Source organism: Oryctolagus cuniculus, chromosome 4 (genome assembly GCF_964237555.1).
Source record: "Oryctolagus cuniculus chromosome 4, mOryCun1.1, whole genome shotgun sequence".
NCBI lineage: Eukaryota > Metazoa > Chordata > Mammalia > Lagomorpha > Leporidae > Oryctolagus > Oryctolagus cuniculus.
Genome location: NC_091435.1, coordinates 55,953,444 through 55,974,869, shown reverse-complemented (window position 1 = coordinate 55,974,869; position 21,426 = coordinate 55,953,444). Strand labels below are relative to the sequence as shown.

At 38.9% G+C, this 21,426-nt stretch overlaps 1 protein-coding gene across 2 annotated transcripts in view; it reads left to right on the top strand.

Annotated features, from left to right (window-relative positions):
- Positions 1 to 21,426, top strand: part of IMPG2 (interphotoreceptor matrix proteoglycan 2) — a 91,461-nt gene that overhangs the window by 38,167 nt on the left and 31,868 nt on the right. For both annotated transcript variants that reach the window (XM_070072009.1, XM_070072010.1), the window contains exons 7-9: positions 7,769 to 7,930; positions 11,845 to 11,903; positions 14,142 to 14,162. In XM_070072009.1, the coding sequence (XP_069928110.1) occupies positions 7,769 to 7,930; positions 11,845 to 11,903; positions 14,142 to 14,162 (242 nt within the window). The remainder of the gene's footprint in view (positions 1 to 7,768; positions 7,931 to 11,844; positions 11,904 to 14,141; positions 14,163 to 21,426) is intronic.

Genomic DNA, 21,426 nt, shown 5'->3' with positions numbered 1-21,426 from the left:
GGGTCATAGATTTAGGTCTCTAGTCCATTTTGAGTGTTTTTGGTGAAAGTGTCAGGTAAAAGGCTTGCTTCATGCTTCTGCATATGGAGATCCAGTTTTCCAAGCACCATTTGTTGAAGAGACTGCTCTTGCTTCAGGGGTTGATTTTAGGTCATTTGTTGAAGATTAGTTGTTGTAGATAAATGGATTGATTTCGGGTGTTTCTATTCTGTTCCATTGGTCTGTCTGTCTGCTTTTGTATCAGTACCAGGCTGTTTTGATTACAGCTGCCCTGAAGTTTGTCTTGAAATCTGGTATTGTGAGGCCAGCGCTGCAGCTCAATAGGCTAATCCTCCACCTCTTGGCGCCGGCACACTGGGTTCTAGTCCCGGTCGGGGCGCCGGATTCTTTCCTGGTTGCCCCCCTTCCAGGCCAGCTCTCTGATGTGGCCTCGGGAAGGCAGTGGAGGATGGCCCAAGTGCTTGGGCCCTGCACCCCATGGGAGACCGGGGGAAGCACCTGGCTCCTGGCTTCGGATCAGCGCAATACGCCGGCCACAGCGCACTTGCCACGGCGGCCATTGGAGGGTGAACCAACGGCAAAGGAAGACCTTTCTCTCTGTCTCTCTCTCTCACTGTCCACTCTGCTTGTCAAAAAAAAAAAAAAAAAAAAAAAAAAAAAGAGAAATCTGGTATTGTGATGCCTCCAACTTTGTTTTTGTTGTATAAGATTGCTTTAGCTATTCGGGGTCTCCTGTGTTTCCATATGAATTTCAGCATCATTTTTTACATATCTTTGAAGAATGTCTTTGGTATTTTGATTGGTATCACATTGCACCTATAAATTTCTTTCAGTAGTATGGACATTTTGATGATATTGATTCTTTCAATCCATGGACATGGAAGATTTTTCCATTTTGTGGTATCTTCTATTTTTTTCTTTAGTGTTTTGTAATTCTCATTGTAGAGATCTTTGACATCCTTGGTTAAATTTATTCCAACAGAGAGATTGGTCTGTAGTTCTCTTTCTCTGTTATATGTTTTCCAGGTTTAGGAATTAAAGTGATGCTGGCTTCTTAGAAAGAATTTGGGAGGATTATCTTTCTTTTGGTTGTTTTGAATAGCTTGAGAAGAATGGGAGTTATTTCTTCTTTAAATGTTTGGTAGTATTCAGCGGTGAAGCCATCAAGTCCTGGGCTTTACTTTGTTGGAAGGGTCTTTTAATCCTTTCTGTCTTTCTATGCCTTCTGGAACTCCTAGGATCCATTTATTCAGTCCTTTGGTAGTATCTTGTAGATCTCCAACAGTGTCTTTTAGTTTTCTAATTTCTTTGTTTTTTATTTGGCGGCGGCGGGGGGGGGGGGGGGGGGGTCTGGCTGTAAAATTTCCAGAAATTTTTCTTCTCTCTCAACTTTCTGTTGTTAAAACTTTCCATAGCATTTTTATTAGATCTATTGAATTCTTCATTTCTAGTATTTCATTCTGACTTCTCTTTAATATCTCAGTTTCATGGGAAATTTTTTCATTTAGTTTGTGAATTAACCTTCTGATTGCATCTAAGTAATCTGATGAATAATTTTCTGAATTCTATTTCTGGCATATCCTCAATCTCTTCATCTTCACCTTCTGTTGAAGTGTTGTAGTATTTTTTGTGGGGGCTCATAGTGTCTTCATTATTCTTATTCAGGGGCTTTCCTTTGTTTTTCAGCATTTGTGTATTTTTTTGGTCTCATTGCTTTCTCTTTGTGTCTTTGTGGTTTAGTGGGATGTCTGTACTTTCAGCGATTACCAAGAGGTGTGTGCTGGATGTGGCCTGGGTGTTCTGTTCAGTAATCCAGGGTGGAGCAGGTACCCAAGGTAAGGCCCCCGTGGGGGCTTTGTAGTTCTCCTCTGGTTATTTGGTTGGAGGAGGTTGTTCTCTTCTGTTGGTGTGACCCTCCTTTTTCCTTACACTTGTGGGATACCCCATTGTTAGTCCCTGGTGTGTTCAGCTCTAGATCACCCTGCTTAAGCAACTGCACCTAGAATCTGTGGAGACTTTCCTGTGGGGATGGTTCCCTCTGTAATGAGCTGCTGTGGGTCTGTGCATTGCAAGTACGTTTGCAGAGCCCCACCTACTGGAGCCAAGCCCACTTCTCAGTGGTGATAGGGGTGGGTATGAGCTTCCAATAGGACTTCTCTTTGCTGTACAGCCTGATGGTGGGTGAAGGAATTCTTCTGAATTGTTGTGGTTTTTGTTCTTGTTGGTGGGTGAGGTGAAGTGACCCCCACTTTTGATAGATTCACCCACGGGAGATAAGGGTGGCAGTCCCCTGTTTGCATCCAAAATATAAACAGATGAACAAAGGGGCAAAATGGTTTCTCCCAGCCAGCTGCAAGTTAGGATGGGGGAAGTAGGCAGGGAGTGCCTGACCTCTCTATTTGTTCCTCTGTATTCCCCGCCCCAATGGAACTTCAAAAGCAGTTTGACAAGCTCTTCCTCCTGCTGCTCTCTGCAGCTCCATAGACCTGTGGATTCCTAACTCACCTGGTCTGCTGGGGGCCAGCGCTACCCTCCCCAATCTGAGCCTCCCCCGTATCCCTTTCTTATTTGCTCTCTTGGTGCAGACCTGCTCAGTCTCTGCTGTTTTCTTAGGTTTTCTGCTGCGAATTTCCCATGCCTTTTTCTCAGGTGTGTATCTTCTCTCCTTAATTATCAATTTTGCCCTGTGTGATTTGGATCATCCTGTCTCTATTTTGCCATCTTGGATATTCCGGGTCTAGTTCTATATGAATTTTGTGATTGTTTTTTCTATTTCTACAAAGAATGTCTTTGGTAATTTGATGGGGATTGCATTAAATTTGTAGATTTCTTTGAGTACTATGGTTGTTTTAATAATATTAAGTCTTCAATCCATGAACACATGCAACATCTTTTCATTTTTTATGAACTCTAATAATTTCCTTCATCAGTATTCCATATTTTTTGTTATAGAAATATTTCACTTCTTTGGTTAAATTTATTCCAAAGTGTTTTTGGTAACTATTGTGAATGAGATTGCTTTCTTGATTTATTTTTCAGCAAGCCTGTTATTGGTAAATAAAAAGGTGACTGCCTTTTGTATGTTAATTTTGTGTTTCAATATATAATGGCTTTCTATGTCTCTTATTACAGTTTTTCATTTAAATTTTTTTTTTTTTTTTTTTACCTGATGAGAGTACATACACTCCTGGTTGTTTTTAGTTTCTATTTTATGAAATGTCTTTTTCTTACCCTTCACTTTCATTCTATGTGTATCTTTACTGGTGAAGTGAGTTTCTTGTAGGCAGCATATAGTTGAGTCTTGTTTTATCCATTTGGCCAGTCTATATCTCTTGAGTGAAGGTCTAATCCATTTATAGTCAAGGGTTTATTACTGATAAGAAGAGTGTACTCTTGTTAATTGCTTTATTGCCCTTTTGTATATTCTTTGTTCTTTCTGCCCCTCTTACTATTTGTCTTTGTGGCTTGTTAGTTTTTTATTGTAATAATGTTTGATTCACTTTTCTATTTGTATCTGTTCCACTTGTGAATTTGATACTTCTCTGGTTTACATGATGACAATTATGACTTTTTACTTTTAATGTAGGACGCCCTTAAGCATTTCTTGTGGGCCAGTCTGGTAGGGATGAATTTTTGCCTGCCTGGGAAAGACTATTTCTCCTTTATTTGAAAAATAGTTTTGCTGGATATAGTATTCTTGGTGGTCAGTTTATTGCTTTCTGTACTTTTTTTCCTATATCATCCTATTCTCTCTGGCTTGCAAGGTTCCTGCCAAGAAGTCTACTGCCAGTCTAATAGGTCTTCTCTCATATGTGACTTGATACTTTTCTCTTTTTGTTTTTAGAATTCTCTCTTTGACTTCTCACAATTTGACAATAAAATGCTTGGAGAAGATCTTTACAGTTGAGGTTTGTTAGTGTCTTTTGAGTTTCCTGGATCCAGATGGCCTATCTATTTCAAGACTTGGGAACTTTTTAGTTATTATTTTATTAAAGAGGTTTTCAATATATTTTACCTTATTTTCTAATTAGGTAGCCCCATAATATGAATATTTATTTGCTTAATGGTATCCCAGATATTTCACAGGCTTTCTTAATTTTTAAAACTCATTTTCCTTTCTTCTTGTTTTCTCCTTCTCGTCCTCCTCTTCCTCCCCACCTCCTCCTCCTCTGCCTCCTTTTCCTTTTTTGTCTGAATGGTTATTTCAAAAGAAGAGCTCCTCAAACTAAATTTTAATCCTGTTATAACTAGAACCAGGGAATTCTTATGTAGTTAGAGCTACTGGTCTGCAGCAATGATGATTTCCCACTTATCTTTTCTTGATGGTGTGGAGATCCTCCCATGTCTGGGGAACTGGCATTTAGAGTTGCAGTGTTTGTTATTCTCTGCATGCTGCCTTCCTGACTCTCTATGCTATTTAAGATTTCTGTGACTTTTTTGCTGATTTCCACAGTTCTCCCTCAGTCAATCTCCTTGAAATGCAGTTCTTCCTTTGTTGCCCTGATACATTTTTATGGCAGACATGAACAAGAGGATACCTCTATTCAGCCACCTCAGATTTCTTAGAATTTATTTTTTTACATTATATATATTATATTAGAATACATACATAATATAAGAATATTAAAATATTTACTCAGCATTTTAGGTGTTCTTTAGTAATAAGGTTACTTAGGTATTTCTTGCATAATAATATTGAAAATTTAAGTCACTGTCCACATTTAGTGAGATGCGATTTAATATGGAAAAATGCAAACTATTGTGCAAAATTCCATAAGACTAAGAGTTTTTGTTAATATTAGTCTTGTGTGAATCAACAATATGATGTAACCACTGAGACCAAACAAAGCAAAAACCAGAAAAAGCTAGTTTAATTTTAGGTTTCATTTATAGAAATATAGGGTCTACTATGAGGAGGTAGTGGTCCCACCATATTTAATTTTTTTTATTTTGCAAGTGATTTTTAATTCTTTAGCCATAATTTTCCCAGTTCTTTACATTATGGCATCTCTCTTACATACTTTTTAAACATCAAACACAGAACTGGTTAGAAGTTAAGAAGGAAAAAAACACATTCTTTCTGGGAAATAACATGACATCGTATTTCATGGAAAGGCCATCGCCCTTTTGAGAATTGAAGCTGCTGGGGTGACATTTCATCTAGGATCCCAAAAGAGCCCTGAGGTCTAAATAGGAAAATATCTTTTATAAACCCTAACGAGATGCTCACCTCAAAATAAAATTCTCTACAGTGTATAGGGTCACATCCATAGTCAACACCTTCACAGCATGATGTGACAGAGATATGACAATGAAAACAGCACTACACTCGGAACCCAGAGCTGCCCTGAGAAGACGCAACATGAAGCCCAGCCCTTGGGGAAGGCTGTTCCATTTTGCTGCTGTCTCAAAGTCACCCAGCACGTGGCAGGCAGAACTGGCTTTTAACCCATGAGAATTCCAGTAAGATTAGCTTTCCCTGCTCACTGGCATGGACCACAGCATTCTAAGTTCTTAGGATGCTCCAGGGCCTCTTGGGGCTGCCAGTCACATGGCAGGGTCTGGGGTACCCTTTCATGGCTTCCAGAAAGCACACATAGTCAAACAGTTCTATGGTAGCTTCCATAAGACCATATATAATTGATTAGAACTCATTTGTGGCTGCTATTCCCTAAGGAAGACATTACCAGCCTGAGAAGTGTCTGGACCAGAGGAAGTGGTGAGATGTCAGGGAACACGAGATAGTTGACTGTCCATATTTGAAGCAGTCTCAATGACTACAGATTATAATATGTGTCCCAGGTTATAGGACTTAGATTGATCATGGAACTTACAGGAATTTAGTTTGGGTTTAATGTTGAGAACTCTCCAGCCATGAAAGCTTTTTAGAAATATTGTAGTCTGCTTATTTCTAGCATAGCTTTTTAAACTGATAATGAGTTACCATTTACCCAGGAAATTGTAGACAGAATTCAGACTTCAGAAGAGATGATGAAATCTTTGAGGGTTTTCCCCATTCTGAAGTTTTAAGGATCTCTAACTATGTAATCCAGCAGGGATGAAAAAATGATACAATGAAAAAAGTTCCCTGTGTTCTATTCCTGACTGTGCCATTGGCTTGCTGTGAGTCTTAACTGATTTATCCTATCCAGTCACTGGTTTGAAGATATTAAAGTGGAAGGGCTTATATTAAATGAGGTCAGATATATCTCACATACTTCAGTTAAAACTGTTGTATTCTAGTAGTGGTAGTCTACCTAATTTCTTAAGAAGCCCCTGTCACTTAAATATCACTTATTTATTCTTTTATTGATATCAACATGCACTCATATGTATTTAATTCTTTTTTGACATATCTGAGTGCATTTATTAAGAATCCAGCAATAATTTTTAATTCCTTATGTTATAGCCAAATATTCATTTTGTTCCTTAAATTATTTCAACTTTGGCCGGTGGAAGACCTGGATTTTAATGTTACAGACTACAGAAAGTTTCTTATACATGGTTTCTGATTCTCTATAGCAACTCTTTTGAGAAAGTGCCACTTGTTCATTTTGGAGTGGTATCAAAATACAATATCCACAATTACCAAAACTGTTACTAATTTATTCCTCCATTCCCCAGTATTTATCTGTGTGGGCAGGCTTTCTTCAGGTATTTCGACTAAGAGAACATATTGAAACTAATTGAATGCAAAAGCAGAGATTAAAAAATTTGCAACAATGTAAACAATGTCACTTTTGCCACTAACTTTTTGTTTAAAGATTTATTTATTTATTTGAAATGCAAAATTACAGAGAGGCAGATGGAGGGGGGGGTGTCTTCCATCTGCTGGTTCACTCCCCAAATGGCTGCAACAGCTAGAGCTGTGCTGATCTGAAGCCAGGATCCAGGACCTTCTTCCACGTCTCCCATGGGGATGCAGGAACCCAAGGATTTGGGCCATTTTCTACTGCTTTCCCAGGCCATAGCAGAGAGCTGGATTGAAAGTGAAGCAGCCAAGACTCAAACTGGTGTGCATATGGGATGCTGCCACTGCAGGTGGTGACTTTACCCCCTATGCCACAGCATCAGCCCCTAGTTCTTTTTAAGAATTTAAGATAGAGCTCAGGGACCAAGAAGTTTGAGAAGTACCCATCTGCAATAATTATAGCACAGTCAACTCATCTGATGATTTCCTTTGGGAAATAGTCTACCTTCCCCTGGTCAGTGTATGTTCAAAAGAATATACAGGCCGGCGCCGCGGCTCACTAGGCTAATCCTCCGCCTTGCGGCGCCGGCGCCGGCACACCGAGTTCTAGTTCCGGTTGGGGCGCCGGATTCTGTCCCGGTTGCCCCTCTTCCAGGCCAGCTCTCTGCTGTGGCCAAGGAGTGCAGTGGAGGATGGCCCAAGTGCTTGGGCCCTGCACCCCATGGGAAACCAGGATAAGTACCTGGCTCCCGCCTTCGGATCAGCGTGGTGTGCTGGCCACGGCGGCCATTGGAGGGTGAACCAACGGCAAAGGAAGACCTTTCTCTCTCTCTCTCTCTCACTGTCCACTCTGCCTGTCAAAAAAAAAAAAAAAAAGAATATACAAATGCACAGTAATTTTAATATTAGTCATGTGCCTTGAAGTCCTCCTGATTTGTTATAACATTAAATGCTATATAAAAAGTCATTATCATAGGTTGCTTCTGGCAGTGTCTGGTACATTGAAGGCAATCAATAAATTCTTGTTGGGTGAATGAATAAACATCAACATCTATTGTTCTTTGTCTAAAAATCCAGATCAGCAATGAAATTGAGAATGTGATAGATGAACCCAAAGAACCAGCAGCTGAACAGATTGCAGAATTCAGCATCCACCTTTTGGGGAAGCAATACCAGGAAGAACTCCAGGATCCCTCCAGCTTTCACTACCAGCACCTTGTAGAAGAGTTTGTTTCAGAGGTGGGTAATTTTTGTTTGTTTTATGTAGATTTTTTGATATGTAAGACAGTTTCCTGGGTATAGATGTAAGTTTTCTGTATTCACAGCAATGTTTAAAAGAAGGTTTAAAATTGAAGTTGTTCATCTACTTGCTTTCTGGGTTGGTGACTTAGCCATTTTTCCAGAAAATTCTGTGAAAAGTTCACAGAAATACAGATAAACTCTTCACAGAAAAAAAATCCTTCCATCTGTTAACAAATAAATGTTATTTCTGACTTTAGCTGCACAGCCAGGAAGAATATGTTCTGTGGGTTGTTCTGACTTGATAATATTTGGAGAAGTAAGCATGTTTGAGGAGTATATATGAATTAGTATACAGTTTTTCTTGAGGGAATATTAAATTTGGTCTTTAAAAATTTCACCTTTAGTATTCCTTTCTAAAAATGAAAGATTCTGAATAGTTGACACATAGATATTACATGGAATAAAATTTAGAAGCATAAAAGAGCTTCTAGTGAAAAATACACTTCCCTCTGATTTCAGCTAGTTGATTGGAGGTATTTTTGAAAAAGAATTTCCTTAAACAATGATGGCTTAGAACATCCCATAATTTTACTTTCTGGAAGAATTCTATATAGGACTTGAACTCAAATTCTTTCAGTCAAAAAATGCTTATACTTGCCACCTTCTGGTGTATCATTGCTCTTGTACAGAAAGGCAGTGAATTCCCATCTACACTTCCCTGTCTGATGACAGGGCACATCATTTCTTCCTGTTTATTTCTTTTCCATTCCCTCTTGGTGGAGTTCTCCTTGGCCAAGTTTGTCAATTCTGTTACCTTGGATTAATTTCCTTCCCCAGACACTCTGTCCAGATGGGAAATAAAAATGTGCAATTCTCAGCCAAACAGCATCATTGCAACCATCAGACATGGGGAGCGAAGTCCAGACAATTCATTTTCCTAGCTGTGTGGCCAAGTTGCAAGGCTGTATGGTATGTGGAAGAAATGTCAGCCAGGCAGTGGCCACCTGGCATCAGATAGTGTTTTGAATTGGCTGTCTGGTTCTCTCTGCCTTCGGATTAAGGAACATTTAATAAGCCTTCATGTTTGGGTAAACAATTGCAAGGCATGGTTGCATTTTAGGGGAAGGCTAATAAGTACTCTGACAAACATCTCCAATGGGAACTTCATGAGGTAGGTAGCTATTGGCTTAGGTGGTTTGGAAGTGATGAAGCATCAGGGTCCACACCTCCTTTTCTGGCCTGTCTCTGCACCCTCCATCCCCTTATTACCTGAGGGAAATGTCTACCAACAGCCACTTCTTTCTGTGAACAACAGAGGTGGAGGTGGTGTATCTGAAGGAATCCTGTCATCATATTTACTACAAAATGAGGGCAGCCCTCTAGTGCTCTCCCTTCATGGCAGTCGTGAGGATTGTTCTTTCAATATTTCCTCCTAGATCATCTTGGAAGATACAGATAGCTGTTTGGAAAGGATTAGGTTCAAGAGCTATTACTCCCCCCCACTTTATTTTGACAGGCAGAGTTAGACAGTGAGAGAGAGAGAGAGACAGAGAGAAAGGTCTTCCCTCCATTGGTTCACCCCCGAAATGGCATCTATAGCCGGTGCGCTGTGCCGATCCAAAGCCAGGAGCCAGTTGCTTTTCCTGGTCTCCCACGCGGGTGCAGGGCCCAAGCACTTGGGCCATCCTCCACTGCCTTCCCGGACCACAGCAGAGAGCGGGACTGGAAGAGGAGCAACTGGGACTAGAACCCGGGGTGCTGGTGCCGCAGGTGGAGGATTAGCCAAGTGAGCTGCAGCACCAGCCCCCTACCCCCTTTTAATGAAAAGCGTAGTAAGAGGAGGAGAGGACACGAAAAGCTTGGGATGATATGAAGTATTATGTCAGAAGAGAAAGGAGTGGGAAAAACTTGTTAGTGTCAGAACCAGAAGTCAGTCACAGTAACAATGTAACGTCCTTGTCTAGTGCTGTATACTCTGTAGGCTACTTTCTGTCTGTTTGCTCACAGCAGCCATGTGGATAAGCACCTCCATTTTACTGAGAGGTTCAGGAGGTCAAACTGTTCGTGGTTATTTCAGCCTCTCTGAGCAGAAGATGCAAATCCAGACTCCTCTCGCCAGTCCAAGTACTGTTGCCTTTGTACTCTAGAAGGTCCCCTTCATTTTAATTCAAATGAAAAGTCTAGTAAACTTCACAGTTTTCCTGGGCTTGGTCCTAATTCTAAAACTTATTTGTCATGAGGCAGGAGAAGGAGGAATAGACAATGTAATTCAGTAGGAAGAATGCAGATTTCATTATTAGGGGAACTTGGGATTAAATTATGATTCCCTCTCTCACCAGATGTGTGATTCTGGCCAAGTTAGTTGACATCTTAGCATCTCAGCTTTGTCATTGATAGAATTGGGGTATCTATCTATCTATCTATCTGTCTGTCTATCATCCATCTATCTTGGGAGTGTTTCAAGGATTAGAAGTAATATTGCAAAGCACCAGATATAGTAGTCACTCAATAAATTGTACCTGTTATTACTACTGGTGTTAATAAAGTGAGTGACTTGCAACTGGACTCCTTTAGCATAGCTAACATGATGAATTAGAATACCTGAACATGTTTAGGCTCTGGCAAGAGTTGACAAAGCCTAGGTCTAGATGGGCTTAGTAATAAAAATGTACATGTGGACAACACGTGTACTTTCAGGCACATTTAATTTTATAAAAACTGGCAGTGGGTAGATAGAGCAATGTTTGTTCTATAAAAGAAGATTTGTGCATGGCCACTTTGCCAACAAAAACAGGGCTCTGGGACTAACCCTCAGTCTTCTAATTCCTAGTTCTAAAACTTCTACCCCCTCCTCTGTCTCACAAGAATTATAGCACCTTTCTTTTTCCTCTCAGAGAGTAAAACAAGGCAAAGTAGTTGTATTGCCAAGATGTTTCATGAGTTTGGATTTTTATTTGTAAGGCATGATGATCTTTGGTGAACCAAGATTCTTTTAAAATCCCACTTTTCTGATTATCTGAGGACTTGGTTAAAAGCAGATGCCTACAGATGTCTTCAAAATCCATTAATTTATTTCCCTTGTTCTGGTCTTGGCTATGTACTGACCCATTTGGTGAGTCACTTTCTGCAGTATTATGGCTTAGATGGTCAGTTTTGTTAAAGTATGTATTTTTGCATAACTTGATTATTTCTAGACTTTCATCCAATCTAGCATTCTTTCATCTCCTCAAATCATTAAACTCACAAGGAGTTACATCGTTGAATTTTAAAGACTCAGTAAAACTCGCTGCTGCGAATGTGATGCTCATAACCTGATCTTTTGACCGGTCAAGTGATCTGGACACTGCCTCTTACCTTCCCTGATACCAGCCAATCTACAGGGCCTCTGACCTGGGGCCAGTTCAGGGCTTGTAGACTTCTTCCAAATTCTGAGAGTGATCATCATTCTTCTGCCTCATAGGAACAGGAAACAGATGGCACCAGACACTTTCATACTTACAGGAAACACAGACTTGACTCTGGTCAATGTGTGTACTGGAATGAGAAGTCTAGTCCAAACAATAATAATTTAATTTTAAAAATGCTATTGTAGTTTCTTTTGAAATGGATACTTCTTTTTACATTTCATCACATAATGAAAAGGCGGTGTTTTGCCATTAAATATATTTTTTATAATTTGGGAAAAATTAATTTTAAAGCACATTTAAACCTGGAAGGATGAAATTAAAAAGAAAAATGTGGCAGTATTGTGGTAAAAATTTTTTAACATGGTAACTATTGTAATTTTGACTTTCCAGCTGTGTGTGTGTTCAAACTTCTAGTTGCTGAAAACAGTGAACATTTTACTGTTCAAAGGATTTTTCTATATAATTTTCACAGTCCTGCATACTTACAATTTTTATTTTTAACAGGTTGAAAATGCATTTATTGGCTTACCAGGCTACAAGGATATTCATGTACTTCAATTTAGGTAACTAGATTTTATAAACATGTATGATTGATAGTACTCTGTTCCAGATGGAATATCCTCTTTGTTTATCATGTAGGAGATTACTTTAAAAGCAAATGGAAAAATTAATTAGAAGATAAATTTAGCTTGGTGCAAAAAATGTTTTGAATTTTGGGTATGTTTTTTTCATAACAGTCACTTCCCATACACTTTTTGAAGATCCCTTGTATACACTAGCAACAAATATTTTCATTAATATAATTCAATGTCTTTTCTGATAAATTAGTATTCTCAATTCTAGTTTTTCAGGTAAGGAAGTAGAGTTAGAAGAAGATAAAATAATACATTCTAGAAGACATACTAGGTCAGTAGTTGGTCTGGGGTAGGAATTTGTATTTCAAGTTTACTGCTGACAAGTTACACAGCTCTCATTTGGTGTGATGGCCTTAACACCTTCCTAAAAAGCCTGTTCATGTTCTGTTAAGGTGATTTGACAACCTGGCATAAGGTCAGTCTATAAGGGACTCTTTAGACTTTATTTCAAATATCATAGCTTTGAGCAAGTCAAAGAGAACTTTTTTTAAACTTTTATTTAATAAATTTCAAAAGTACAATTTTTAGCTTATAGCAGTTTTTCCCCCCATAACCACCCTCCCACCCACAAACCATCCCATCTCCTACTCCCTTTCCCATCCCATTCTTCATTAAGATTCATTTAAAATTATCTTTTTATACAGAAGATCAACTTAGTATATACTAAGTAAAGATTTCAACAGATTGCACCCACATAGATACACAAAGTGTAAAGTACTGTTTGAATACTAGTTTTACTGTTAATTCACATAGTACTACACATTAAGGACAGAGATCCTACAGGGGAGTAAGAGCACAGTGATTCCTGTTGAAAGAGAACTTCTTAAAAAGACATTTCTTCCTCACTTAAGACTTGCAACATAATACATATAAACATTTATTGAGTAAATACTTAGTAACGGGAACATCACATTCCTGAACTCACTCACTCTGGACTGCTTGTTCTCTGTTGTGGAAACTATATCACAAAGTCTGCTTTTACTTTGTTTCATAATAAAATAATTTAAGCTAGTCACATGATGCTAGGAACTATATTTTATAACCTTTCTTCTTAATGGAGTGTCTATGTGACTAAGCTATCACTGATGATTTAAGAATGGAATTGGTATCTGTAAACTTCTGCCTTAATTGCTTACTCTGAATTTCTGCTCATCCTTTCCTCACAAACTAGAACATAGATACATCCTGAGACTTTTGTATATGCAGAAAAGTACAGTGATAGGAGTGAGCAACAAGACAGAAGAACTTGGGTCTCTGAATGAATTAGGGAAGCATAAATGTCCCACCAATTTAGATTGTTCAGCTTGGGGATGTTACTTTGGAGATCCATAATTTTTTTGCTTTGTTGTTTAATCTCCTGTTTTTGTTACATAGCTTATTGTATCCCCCCATTCCTTGATTAATGCCCCTTCATGTCTAGGCTCAGGAAACAACAAAGGATGCCATTCTTCTCTACTGTGGCTCACATAAGCTTCTTTCTTGATCTTCTTCCTCATTTATATAGTATGCAAAAAAGTATATGGGAGACAATTTCACTGTCTGTTTATGTTTGAAAATCTTATTTGACCATCCTACTGGATGGATGATTTGCTTAGGCATGGGGTTCTAGTTGGGAAATAATCTTCATTTAGAGTTTTGAAGTTATTGTTCCATTTTCTTTGTTATTTAAAAGAGTATTTGATTTATGAGTCTTTTCCCCTCTCTCATATGAATATTTAGTAAGGTTCTGAAATTTCTCAATGTTATATTTTAGTATAGGTCAATACATCCGTTATTATTTTCATTTATTTTACTACTACTTAGCATAATGTGTCTCAAAAAAGATTCTCAGTTTTAATGCCAACAAATGAAATCGTCTTCAGGTGTATTGTAAAGTGTTTGTTTATAAAGAGATAAACATATATTAATTGCTTTAAAAGTATTTTTAAGCAAAGCTTAAAAGACAATAAAGTCTATTGATTTTAAATGGAATATTTTCTCCCCCTTTATTCTCTTCCATCAATCTATAGGAAATTGTCAGTGTCTGATACTATGCAACTATTTTTATTTAAGGATGCACTTCAAAGAAAATCAAGAGAAATACACAGAGAACTTGTGCTTTGGTATATTGTGTGACAGTTATAATTGTCAGGAATTCCGGTTAATGCTTTCTATTTTTGTTTTCAGGTCCCCCAAGGAAAATGTCAGGTACAGTGCTTTCTGTATTGTTCATTGAATCATGAATTAGTTTAGAAAATGCAGCAACCGACTTGCCCCAAATGGTAGAGTTAGAAACATACCAGGGGACTCCAATTTAATCCCATCAAGGTGGCATGTACCAATGCCATCTCACTATTCCAAGTGATCAATTTCAGTTCACAATTGATCATAATGAAAGGACTAAGAGTCAAAGGGAGCACATAAACAAGTCTAGTACCTGCTAACACTAACCGATGGAATAAATAAAGGGGAGAGTGATCCAACATGGGAAGTGAGATACTCAGCAGACTCATAGAATGGCAGATGTCCTAAATAGCACTCTGGCCTCAGAATCAGCCCTAAAGGCATTTGGATCTGGCTGAAAAGCCCATGAGAGTATTTCAGGCATGGAAAGCCAAGACACTCTGGCAAAAGATCTCTGTGAGTGAGATCTCAGTGGAAAGAACAGGTCTTCAAAGAAGGAGGTACCTGTCTCTGAAGGGAGGAGATAACCTCCATTTTGACTATGACCTTGTCTAAACAAGATAAGAATCGGAGAACTCAGAGGGCTTCCATAGCCTTGGGAACTCATGACTGGAGCATAGGGAGATTACTGATGCCATAGACAGGAGTGTCAATTGGTAAAGTCAACAACAGGAGTCACTGTGCACTTACTCCTCATGTAGGATCTCTGTCCTTAATGTGCTGTGCATTGAGATTTAATGCTATAACGAGTACTCAAACAATATATTTCACTTTGTGTTTCTATGGGGGTGCAAACTGTTGAAATCTTTACTTAATGCATACTAAACTGATCCTCTGTAAAAAAAAAAAAAAAAAAAAAAAAAAAAAAAGAAACTATCAACTCCCAACTTGACTCTCACTGGGATTAAACATGACAATAGGTCTGATCTGATTTCATCATCATTTAAAAAAAATCATCTATTATTTTTCACTTTATGTTTCTGTGTGGGAGCAAACTGTTGAAATCCTTACTTAATGTATACTAAGCTGATCTTCTGTATATTAAGATAATTGAAAATGAATCTTGATGTGAATGGAAGGGGAGAGGGAGTGGGAAAGGGGAGGGTTGTGGGTGGGAGGGACGGTATGGGGGGGAAGCCATTGTAATCCATAAATCGTACTTTGGAAATTTATATTCATTAAATAAAAGTTAAAAAAAAAAAAAGAAAAAAAAAACCAAAAAAAAAAAAAAAAAAAAGAAAGAAAATGCAGCAACCCTAGATCCAGAGGAGCATGATCAATTCTTCAATCACTTCCACTATCACTGACTATCTCCTTACAGATCAGAGGTGGCGACTTTTGTTGTTAAGGGTCAGATGGTAAATATTTTAAACTTAGCAGGCCATATGATTTCTGAAGCTACTCAAGGGCAACTACTCTAGTCTGCCACCCTCAGGTGAAAGTCAACACAGATAGCACTTTGTAAATTAAATGAGCATTGCTGTGTTCCCCTAAGACTTTATTTATGCACACTGAAAATGGAATTTCATATAATTTTCACATGACAACTAATTAAAAATGTAAAATTCACCAACTCATGGATTTAGCACACAGGTTGTAGTGCACAGTTCCCTATTATAGACCGCTAACTGGTAGATACTTTTAAACGTTGAATTATACTTAAGTTAAAATAGGACTAATAATGTGAATTCTTGTAAATATTTTCAAATACACTGTATCACTCAATAATGTATTCAAGTGTAGCTTAAGTTGTAAATTAAAGGTAAGGAGCTGATCTCTTTAATTCATTTGTAAAAGCAGTTATTCCCTGGAATTTCTTTAAGGAATAATATAAAGGTGTAATCAATAACCTTTGGAAAATTGCTTATCATTTCTGCATTTGAATTCCAAATTTATTTGAATTCATGTTATCTCACAAGATTGGTAAGTATAACATGGCATTTACAAGCAAATTTATAGGTCAATTATGGGCATTTTTAGAGATATTGTAGCATTTCCTTTTTGTAATATATTTGGAAAAGGCCTTCTGACTTTCTCATTTCATTTACTTTATTTTAATGAGTACATATTAAATGGGTAGTAATTGGGCAAACCCTGTGCACACAAAAATAAAGACTCTTGCTCTAGATCTTCTAGGTACATGCATTCAAATGAAAAGTACTATCATGTCAGAATGCTAGTTTCTGATTTTTTGAATTTTATTTTCTTAATACCCCTGTAGGATACTAAAATATGAGATTAATATTCCTTTGGAGGTGAATTATATGACTATTGGGTATCTATCAGATATTTTGACCAAAATGATTATGGATTTCTGTACTTCCAAAGTATTGTAAACTGTTGTGTATATGTATATATTATAGTGTATGTTCTGATAGTCACTACTTAACCAAACACCTGATTTAAGATTTATATAGTTTTTTTTATTTGAAAGACAGAATGACAGAGAAAGAGAGAAAGAAAATAAGAGAGAAAATGAGAGAGAGAGAGGGAGAGAGAGAGGAGAGAGAAAGAGATTGTCCATTTGCATTGTCCATTTGCTTGTTTACTCCTCAAATGGCTACCATGGGGTCAGACTGAAACCAGCAGTCAGGAACTGCACCCTGTTCTTTCACTTGGGTGGCAGTAAGCCAAGCTGTCTTCCATTGCTTTTCCAAGTGCATTAGACAAGAACTGGATCAGGAGTGAAGCAGCCATGACTTGAGCTGGTGCTCTGATATGGGGTACTGATGTTACAAGTGGCAGATTAACCTGCTGTGCCACAATGCCAGCCCCAAACATCTGGTTGTTTAATCGTGATGCTCTTTGGGTGATTAGAATGTTCAGATGACCCAAACTTTAATGTTAATTCTATGATCAAAAGAGTGGCAACCATTTATTGAGTATTACCAGTCCTGTAGGGAAACAGACAACAGTTCCTTAAGTTATAGAATTGTTAACCTAGGTACAGTTTTCAACATTGTTCAGCATTGTCAGGTGGTTGGTAGAGTTATTAGTTATTTTTGGTATGCTTATACTCTGAATGTGTGTGAATGACTATGTGGTACAGAAATAGTGTACATATTACCTCCCTTTATCTCTCCATGAGCATTTTTATGCATATAAACCTTTGTGTTTGCTCTGTACTTCTTTCAAGATGCTCTCATTATGTTCAGTTAGTAAGACCCATTTGAAGTGAATCAATAATAGGTCCATCTGATATATATACTTCAGAAATTCAGCTCTGGGTTTTGGAAATGTACATTTTCTTCCCGGGAGAAGTGTTACAAAAGAAGTGATATCTGAGTTTCTCTGAAATATTGTTTTGTTTGGTCTTGTTGACATGTGTTACTACTCTTTTTTTTTTCCTTTTTAAAATCTGCACATGCCAAACAGCTAATAAGGGCATTTGAGGTGAGAGAGCAAGAAAGGATGAACTTGACCTCCACATAACCGATGTCTCTGGAAATAGCTTTCAGACATGGAAACTCTCCTCTGCACAGCAGCTGTTTCAGTCCAGTTGAGAATCTGAAAGATGATACCATGGTGGTTGTTTGACTAGGAAATGCTGAGTACAGAGAGGCAGTAGAGCTTTTTCTTCAATCAGATGATGTTTTGTCTACCGGTGTGTATTCTGCTTCTTATGTTCTTCCTTGGCCTCTTGGCTTTCTTTTGATCTCTCCCCATCCTGAGACATCTCTGTACTCCATTCACTGTGCCAGAACTCATTCTGTTCTGGGTCACAGTGAAATTCTGGGCCTTGAGAATAGATGGTTTCCTGGTACCTCAAACACTTCTTTGAGTTCTCTTTCCAGCACACACACACATAAAAAATGGTAATAAATTGCAGCATCTCTTAGGTGTTTCATCTTCTTTAATGAATTTATTCTTACCAGACATGATAAATTATAGCAGAAATTTTATTTTAGATGGCCACCTGAAGCATTGGGGAGCAAATCATGCTTTGCCAGTAAAGTGTAGGGCCAGTAAACCAATCCAGACTGCCTTATTTGCATAGATTTCTTCTTCCAGGAACATTATCTTGATCTTTCCCCCATTTTATTTAATTAAAAGTCGCACAAGATATATGGTAGACTCATGCTTTGTTTTCCCTGATTTTCTAGATAATCCAGGAACCAACTCCAGGACTAATTAGCACAGCTTTTTCTTCTTCTTTTTTAAATCACTGTTTCCTATCTTACAGTCATGCAAACAATAGAATTTTACTAGATTGTGCAAAAATCCCAGGGAGAAGCCCATTTTTCTGGATATAAAGTATGGTCCATTCAACAAGCTGGGAAAAACAGGGTCATCCTCACAAAATTAGGCTGTGACTGTGAAACCATGTCTTTAAAATTTAGATTACTCAGACCATACAAGTGTGCAAAGATAATATCATTGCTCTTTAGGGGTAAAAGCTGTTCTTTTATATTTAGAGATTGAAAATGCTTTAGATTAAGTTAGGAGTTTTCCATAGTATCATTTAAGTGGCACAAATTCAATTGTTTCATTAGCCTGTATATGTGAACAAATCTGATCATTTCCCTGATTATTTTCAAAAGTATTTATTGAACTATTATGAACCAGGCATTGTGCTAGATGGCTGGGATACAGATCTGAAAGCTAGTTATGCCTATATAAGTGGTGAGGGAGACAGAATATGAACACCAGCTGTATGTTCAGTGCTAGCAAGAGGTTCCACTGGTGGTGATAGCTGAACTCAGACAAAAAAGAAATAGCCAGGTAAAGAGGATGTGTGTAGGTGGAGGATATATTGAGCGGGAGGTAATAACAGGCATTTTAGAAGAAAAGTATATTTAAAATTACAGAGACATTAGTGCATGTGTGCCTGTGGTCTGCCAGTGCCTCAGAAGGATTGAACAATCCCAAGAGCAAGGGGCAGCATGGTGCGGTGAGTTCTGACCAGTAGGTGTCCCTCTTACTGTTTTATTCTACCTTGAAGCCATCACTTGCTTATTTTAGTCTATATTGCTGTATTTATTCTTTATAAAGAAAATCAAATATTTACCTATATATTTACTCAACATATTTGGAAGTACAAAATTAAAAGTCTTTAATTGCTTGAGAGACTGAGGGAAATTCTAGATGACAAGAAGACATTTTTACCACTTAGTTCAGAACATCAGGATGTCAAAGTGCTTAACCACACTTTTTAATTCTTTTTTTTTTTTTTTTTTTTTTTTTTTTTGACAGGCAGAGTAGACAGTGAGAGACCGAGAGAAAGGTCTTCCCTTGCCGTTGGTTCACCCTCCAGTGGCCGCCGCGGCTGGTGCGCTGCGGCCGGCGCACCATGCTGATCCGAAGGCAGGAGCCAGGTACATATCCTGGTCTCCCATGGGTGCAGGGCCCAAGTACTTGGGCCATTCTCCACTGCACTCCCGGGCCATAGCAGAGAGCTGGCCTGGAAGAGGGGCAACCGGGACAGAATCCGGCGCCCCGACCGGGACTAGAACCCGGTGTGCCGGCGCCGCAAGGGGGAGGATTAGCCTAGTGAGCCGCGGCGCCAGCCGTACCACACTTTCAAGAGCCCTAAACCACCCCATTATAAGGGTCAGCTTATCAGAGCTTAGAGGAAAGCAATATTGACATTACTCAGGATGATACAGAGACTTCAAAGAGGACTGGCCACTTCTGTAGCAGATGGGAGTGTCACCTTTAAGGCCCTTGCAGTCCAGGGTGAGATGTGCACCATGCAAGTTGAGACAGGTCCAGAACAGCCAGTGCTTCCAGGAAGGAAAGATCTCTTAATACCATTCATGCTCACCAAACCACAAGACAGTGAATTCTCTGTGATGCCCCATTGATTTATTTAAAATGAAAAATTTATCTGCTATGTCAGTTATTCCATTGACCAGCTCATGAATTCTCTCCCTATGGGGAGTTACAATAAAAAAATTTATTTTGCAAACTTGAAATCAGAAAAACGAAGTTGGGTGGTCTTAATAGCCAGAATCAGCAATCATGCTTGTTTGTTGTAGCCATCTCCAGTCTCCAAGCGGGAATCTATCTTACAAAAAAGCCCCGGTATACTGAACAGAGCTTTCCCTCAAACTGACTGATCTCATTTTTCCTAGATTCTGTCTTGAGTGGTTTATCTCTGGGAAGGTAGTGTTCTTCTAGAGGAGTCTTGGTGTGGCTTGCTGGCTATTGCCTGTGATGTTGGTACAGAGACTGATTGGAAGCCAAAGTGATGACTAAGTCAGAGCTGTCCTCATGATAATAGTTTAATTAATGCTAGTGAAAGTGTAACATTGTGTTATCGTAAGCCCCCAGAACTGGGTGGAGGAGTTGCTATAGAACCCCAAACTGTGTCCATTCATTTGAAGCACAGCAGACCAATCACTGCCTTTGGGGTGGTGAAGAAGAAAAGTAGGTATTTATTGCAAGATACAGAGCAAGGGCCAGCAGCGTGGCTCATTAGGCTAATCCTCCGCCTGCAGCACCGGCACTCCGGGTTCTAGTCCCAGTCGGGGTACCAGTTATGTCCCGGTTGTTCCTCTTCCAGTCCATCTCTCTGCTGTGGCCCCAGAAGGCAGTGGAGGATGACCCAAGTGCTTGGGCCCTGCACCCACATAGGAGACCAGGAGGAAGCACTGGCTCGTGGCTTCAGATCAGCACAGTGCGCTGGCTATAGCGGCCATTTGGGGGGTGAACCAACAGAAGGAAGACCTTTCTCTCTGTCTCTCTCTCTCACTGTCTAACTCTGCCTGTCATAAAAAAAAAAAAAGATGCAGAGAAATGCTCAATTCCTGGGCTCCATAAGGTATTAAAGGCAGTGAATCTTATAGTTCAAAGCCGGGGATGAGCAGTGTTTAATAAATTCATGTGCATGGTTCTTAGTGCACAGGGCCTTCATTTGCTCAGTAATAGGGGATAGTGTGTTTCTTTTGGAATGGCAAAGGTGAGCTACAATCTGTCTGGGTTAAAGCTTATATAGTATATTACTTCCTTTGATGCCGGCCTGTGAGTTCCTGCAGAGCTCCCAGGATAGAGGCTAGAATTGATATATTAACAGTTGGGGCAATTCAAGTCTGTATGGTTCAGGGTTTCAGCTCTGAATTTTTCCTTGTGTCATTCCTAACCTAATGAGTTAATTCTTACAGAAGAACTAAAGGGGCCAACATTGTGGCAAAGCAGATAAAGCCTTCTTAGCAAGTAAAGCCACAGTCTGGCCATGCCAGCATCTCATATGGGCATTGAAGTCTCTACTTCTGATCCAGCTCCCTGCTAATGTCTTGCGAAAGCTGTAGATGATGACCCAAGTACCTGGGCCCCTGCCACCATGTGG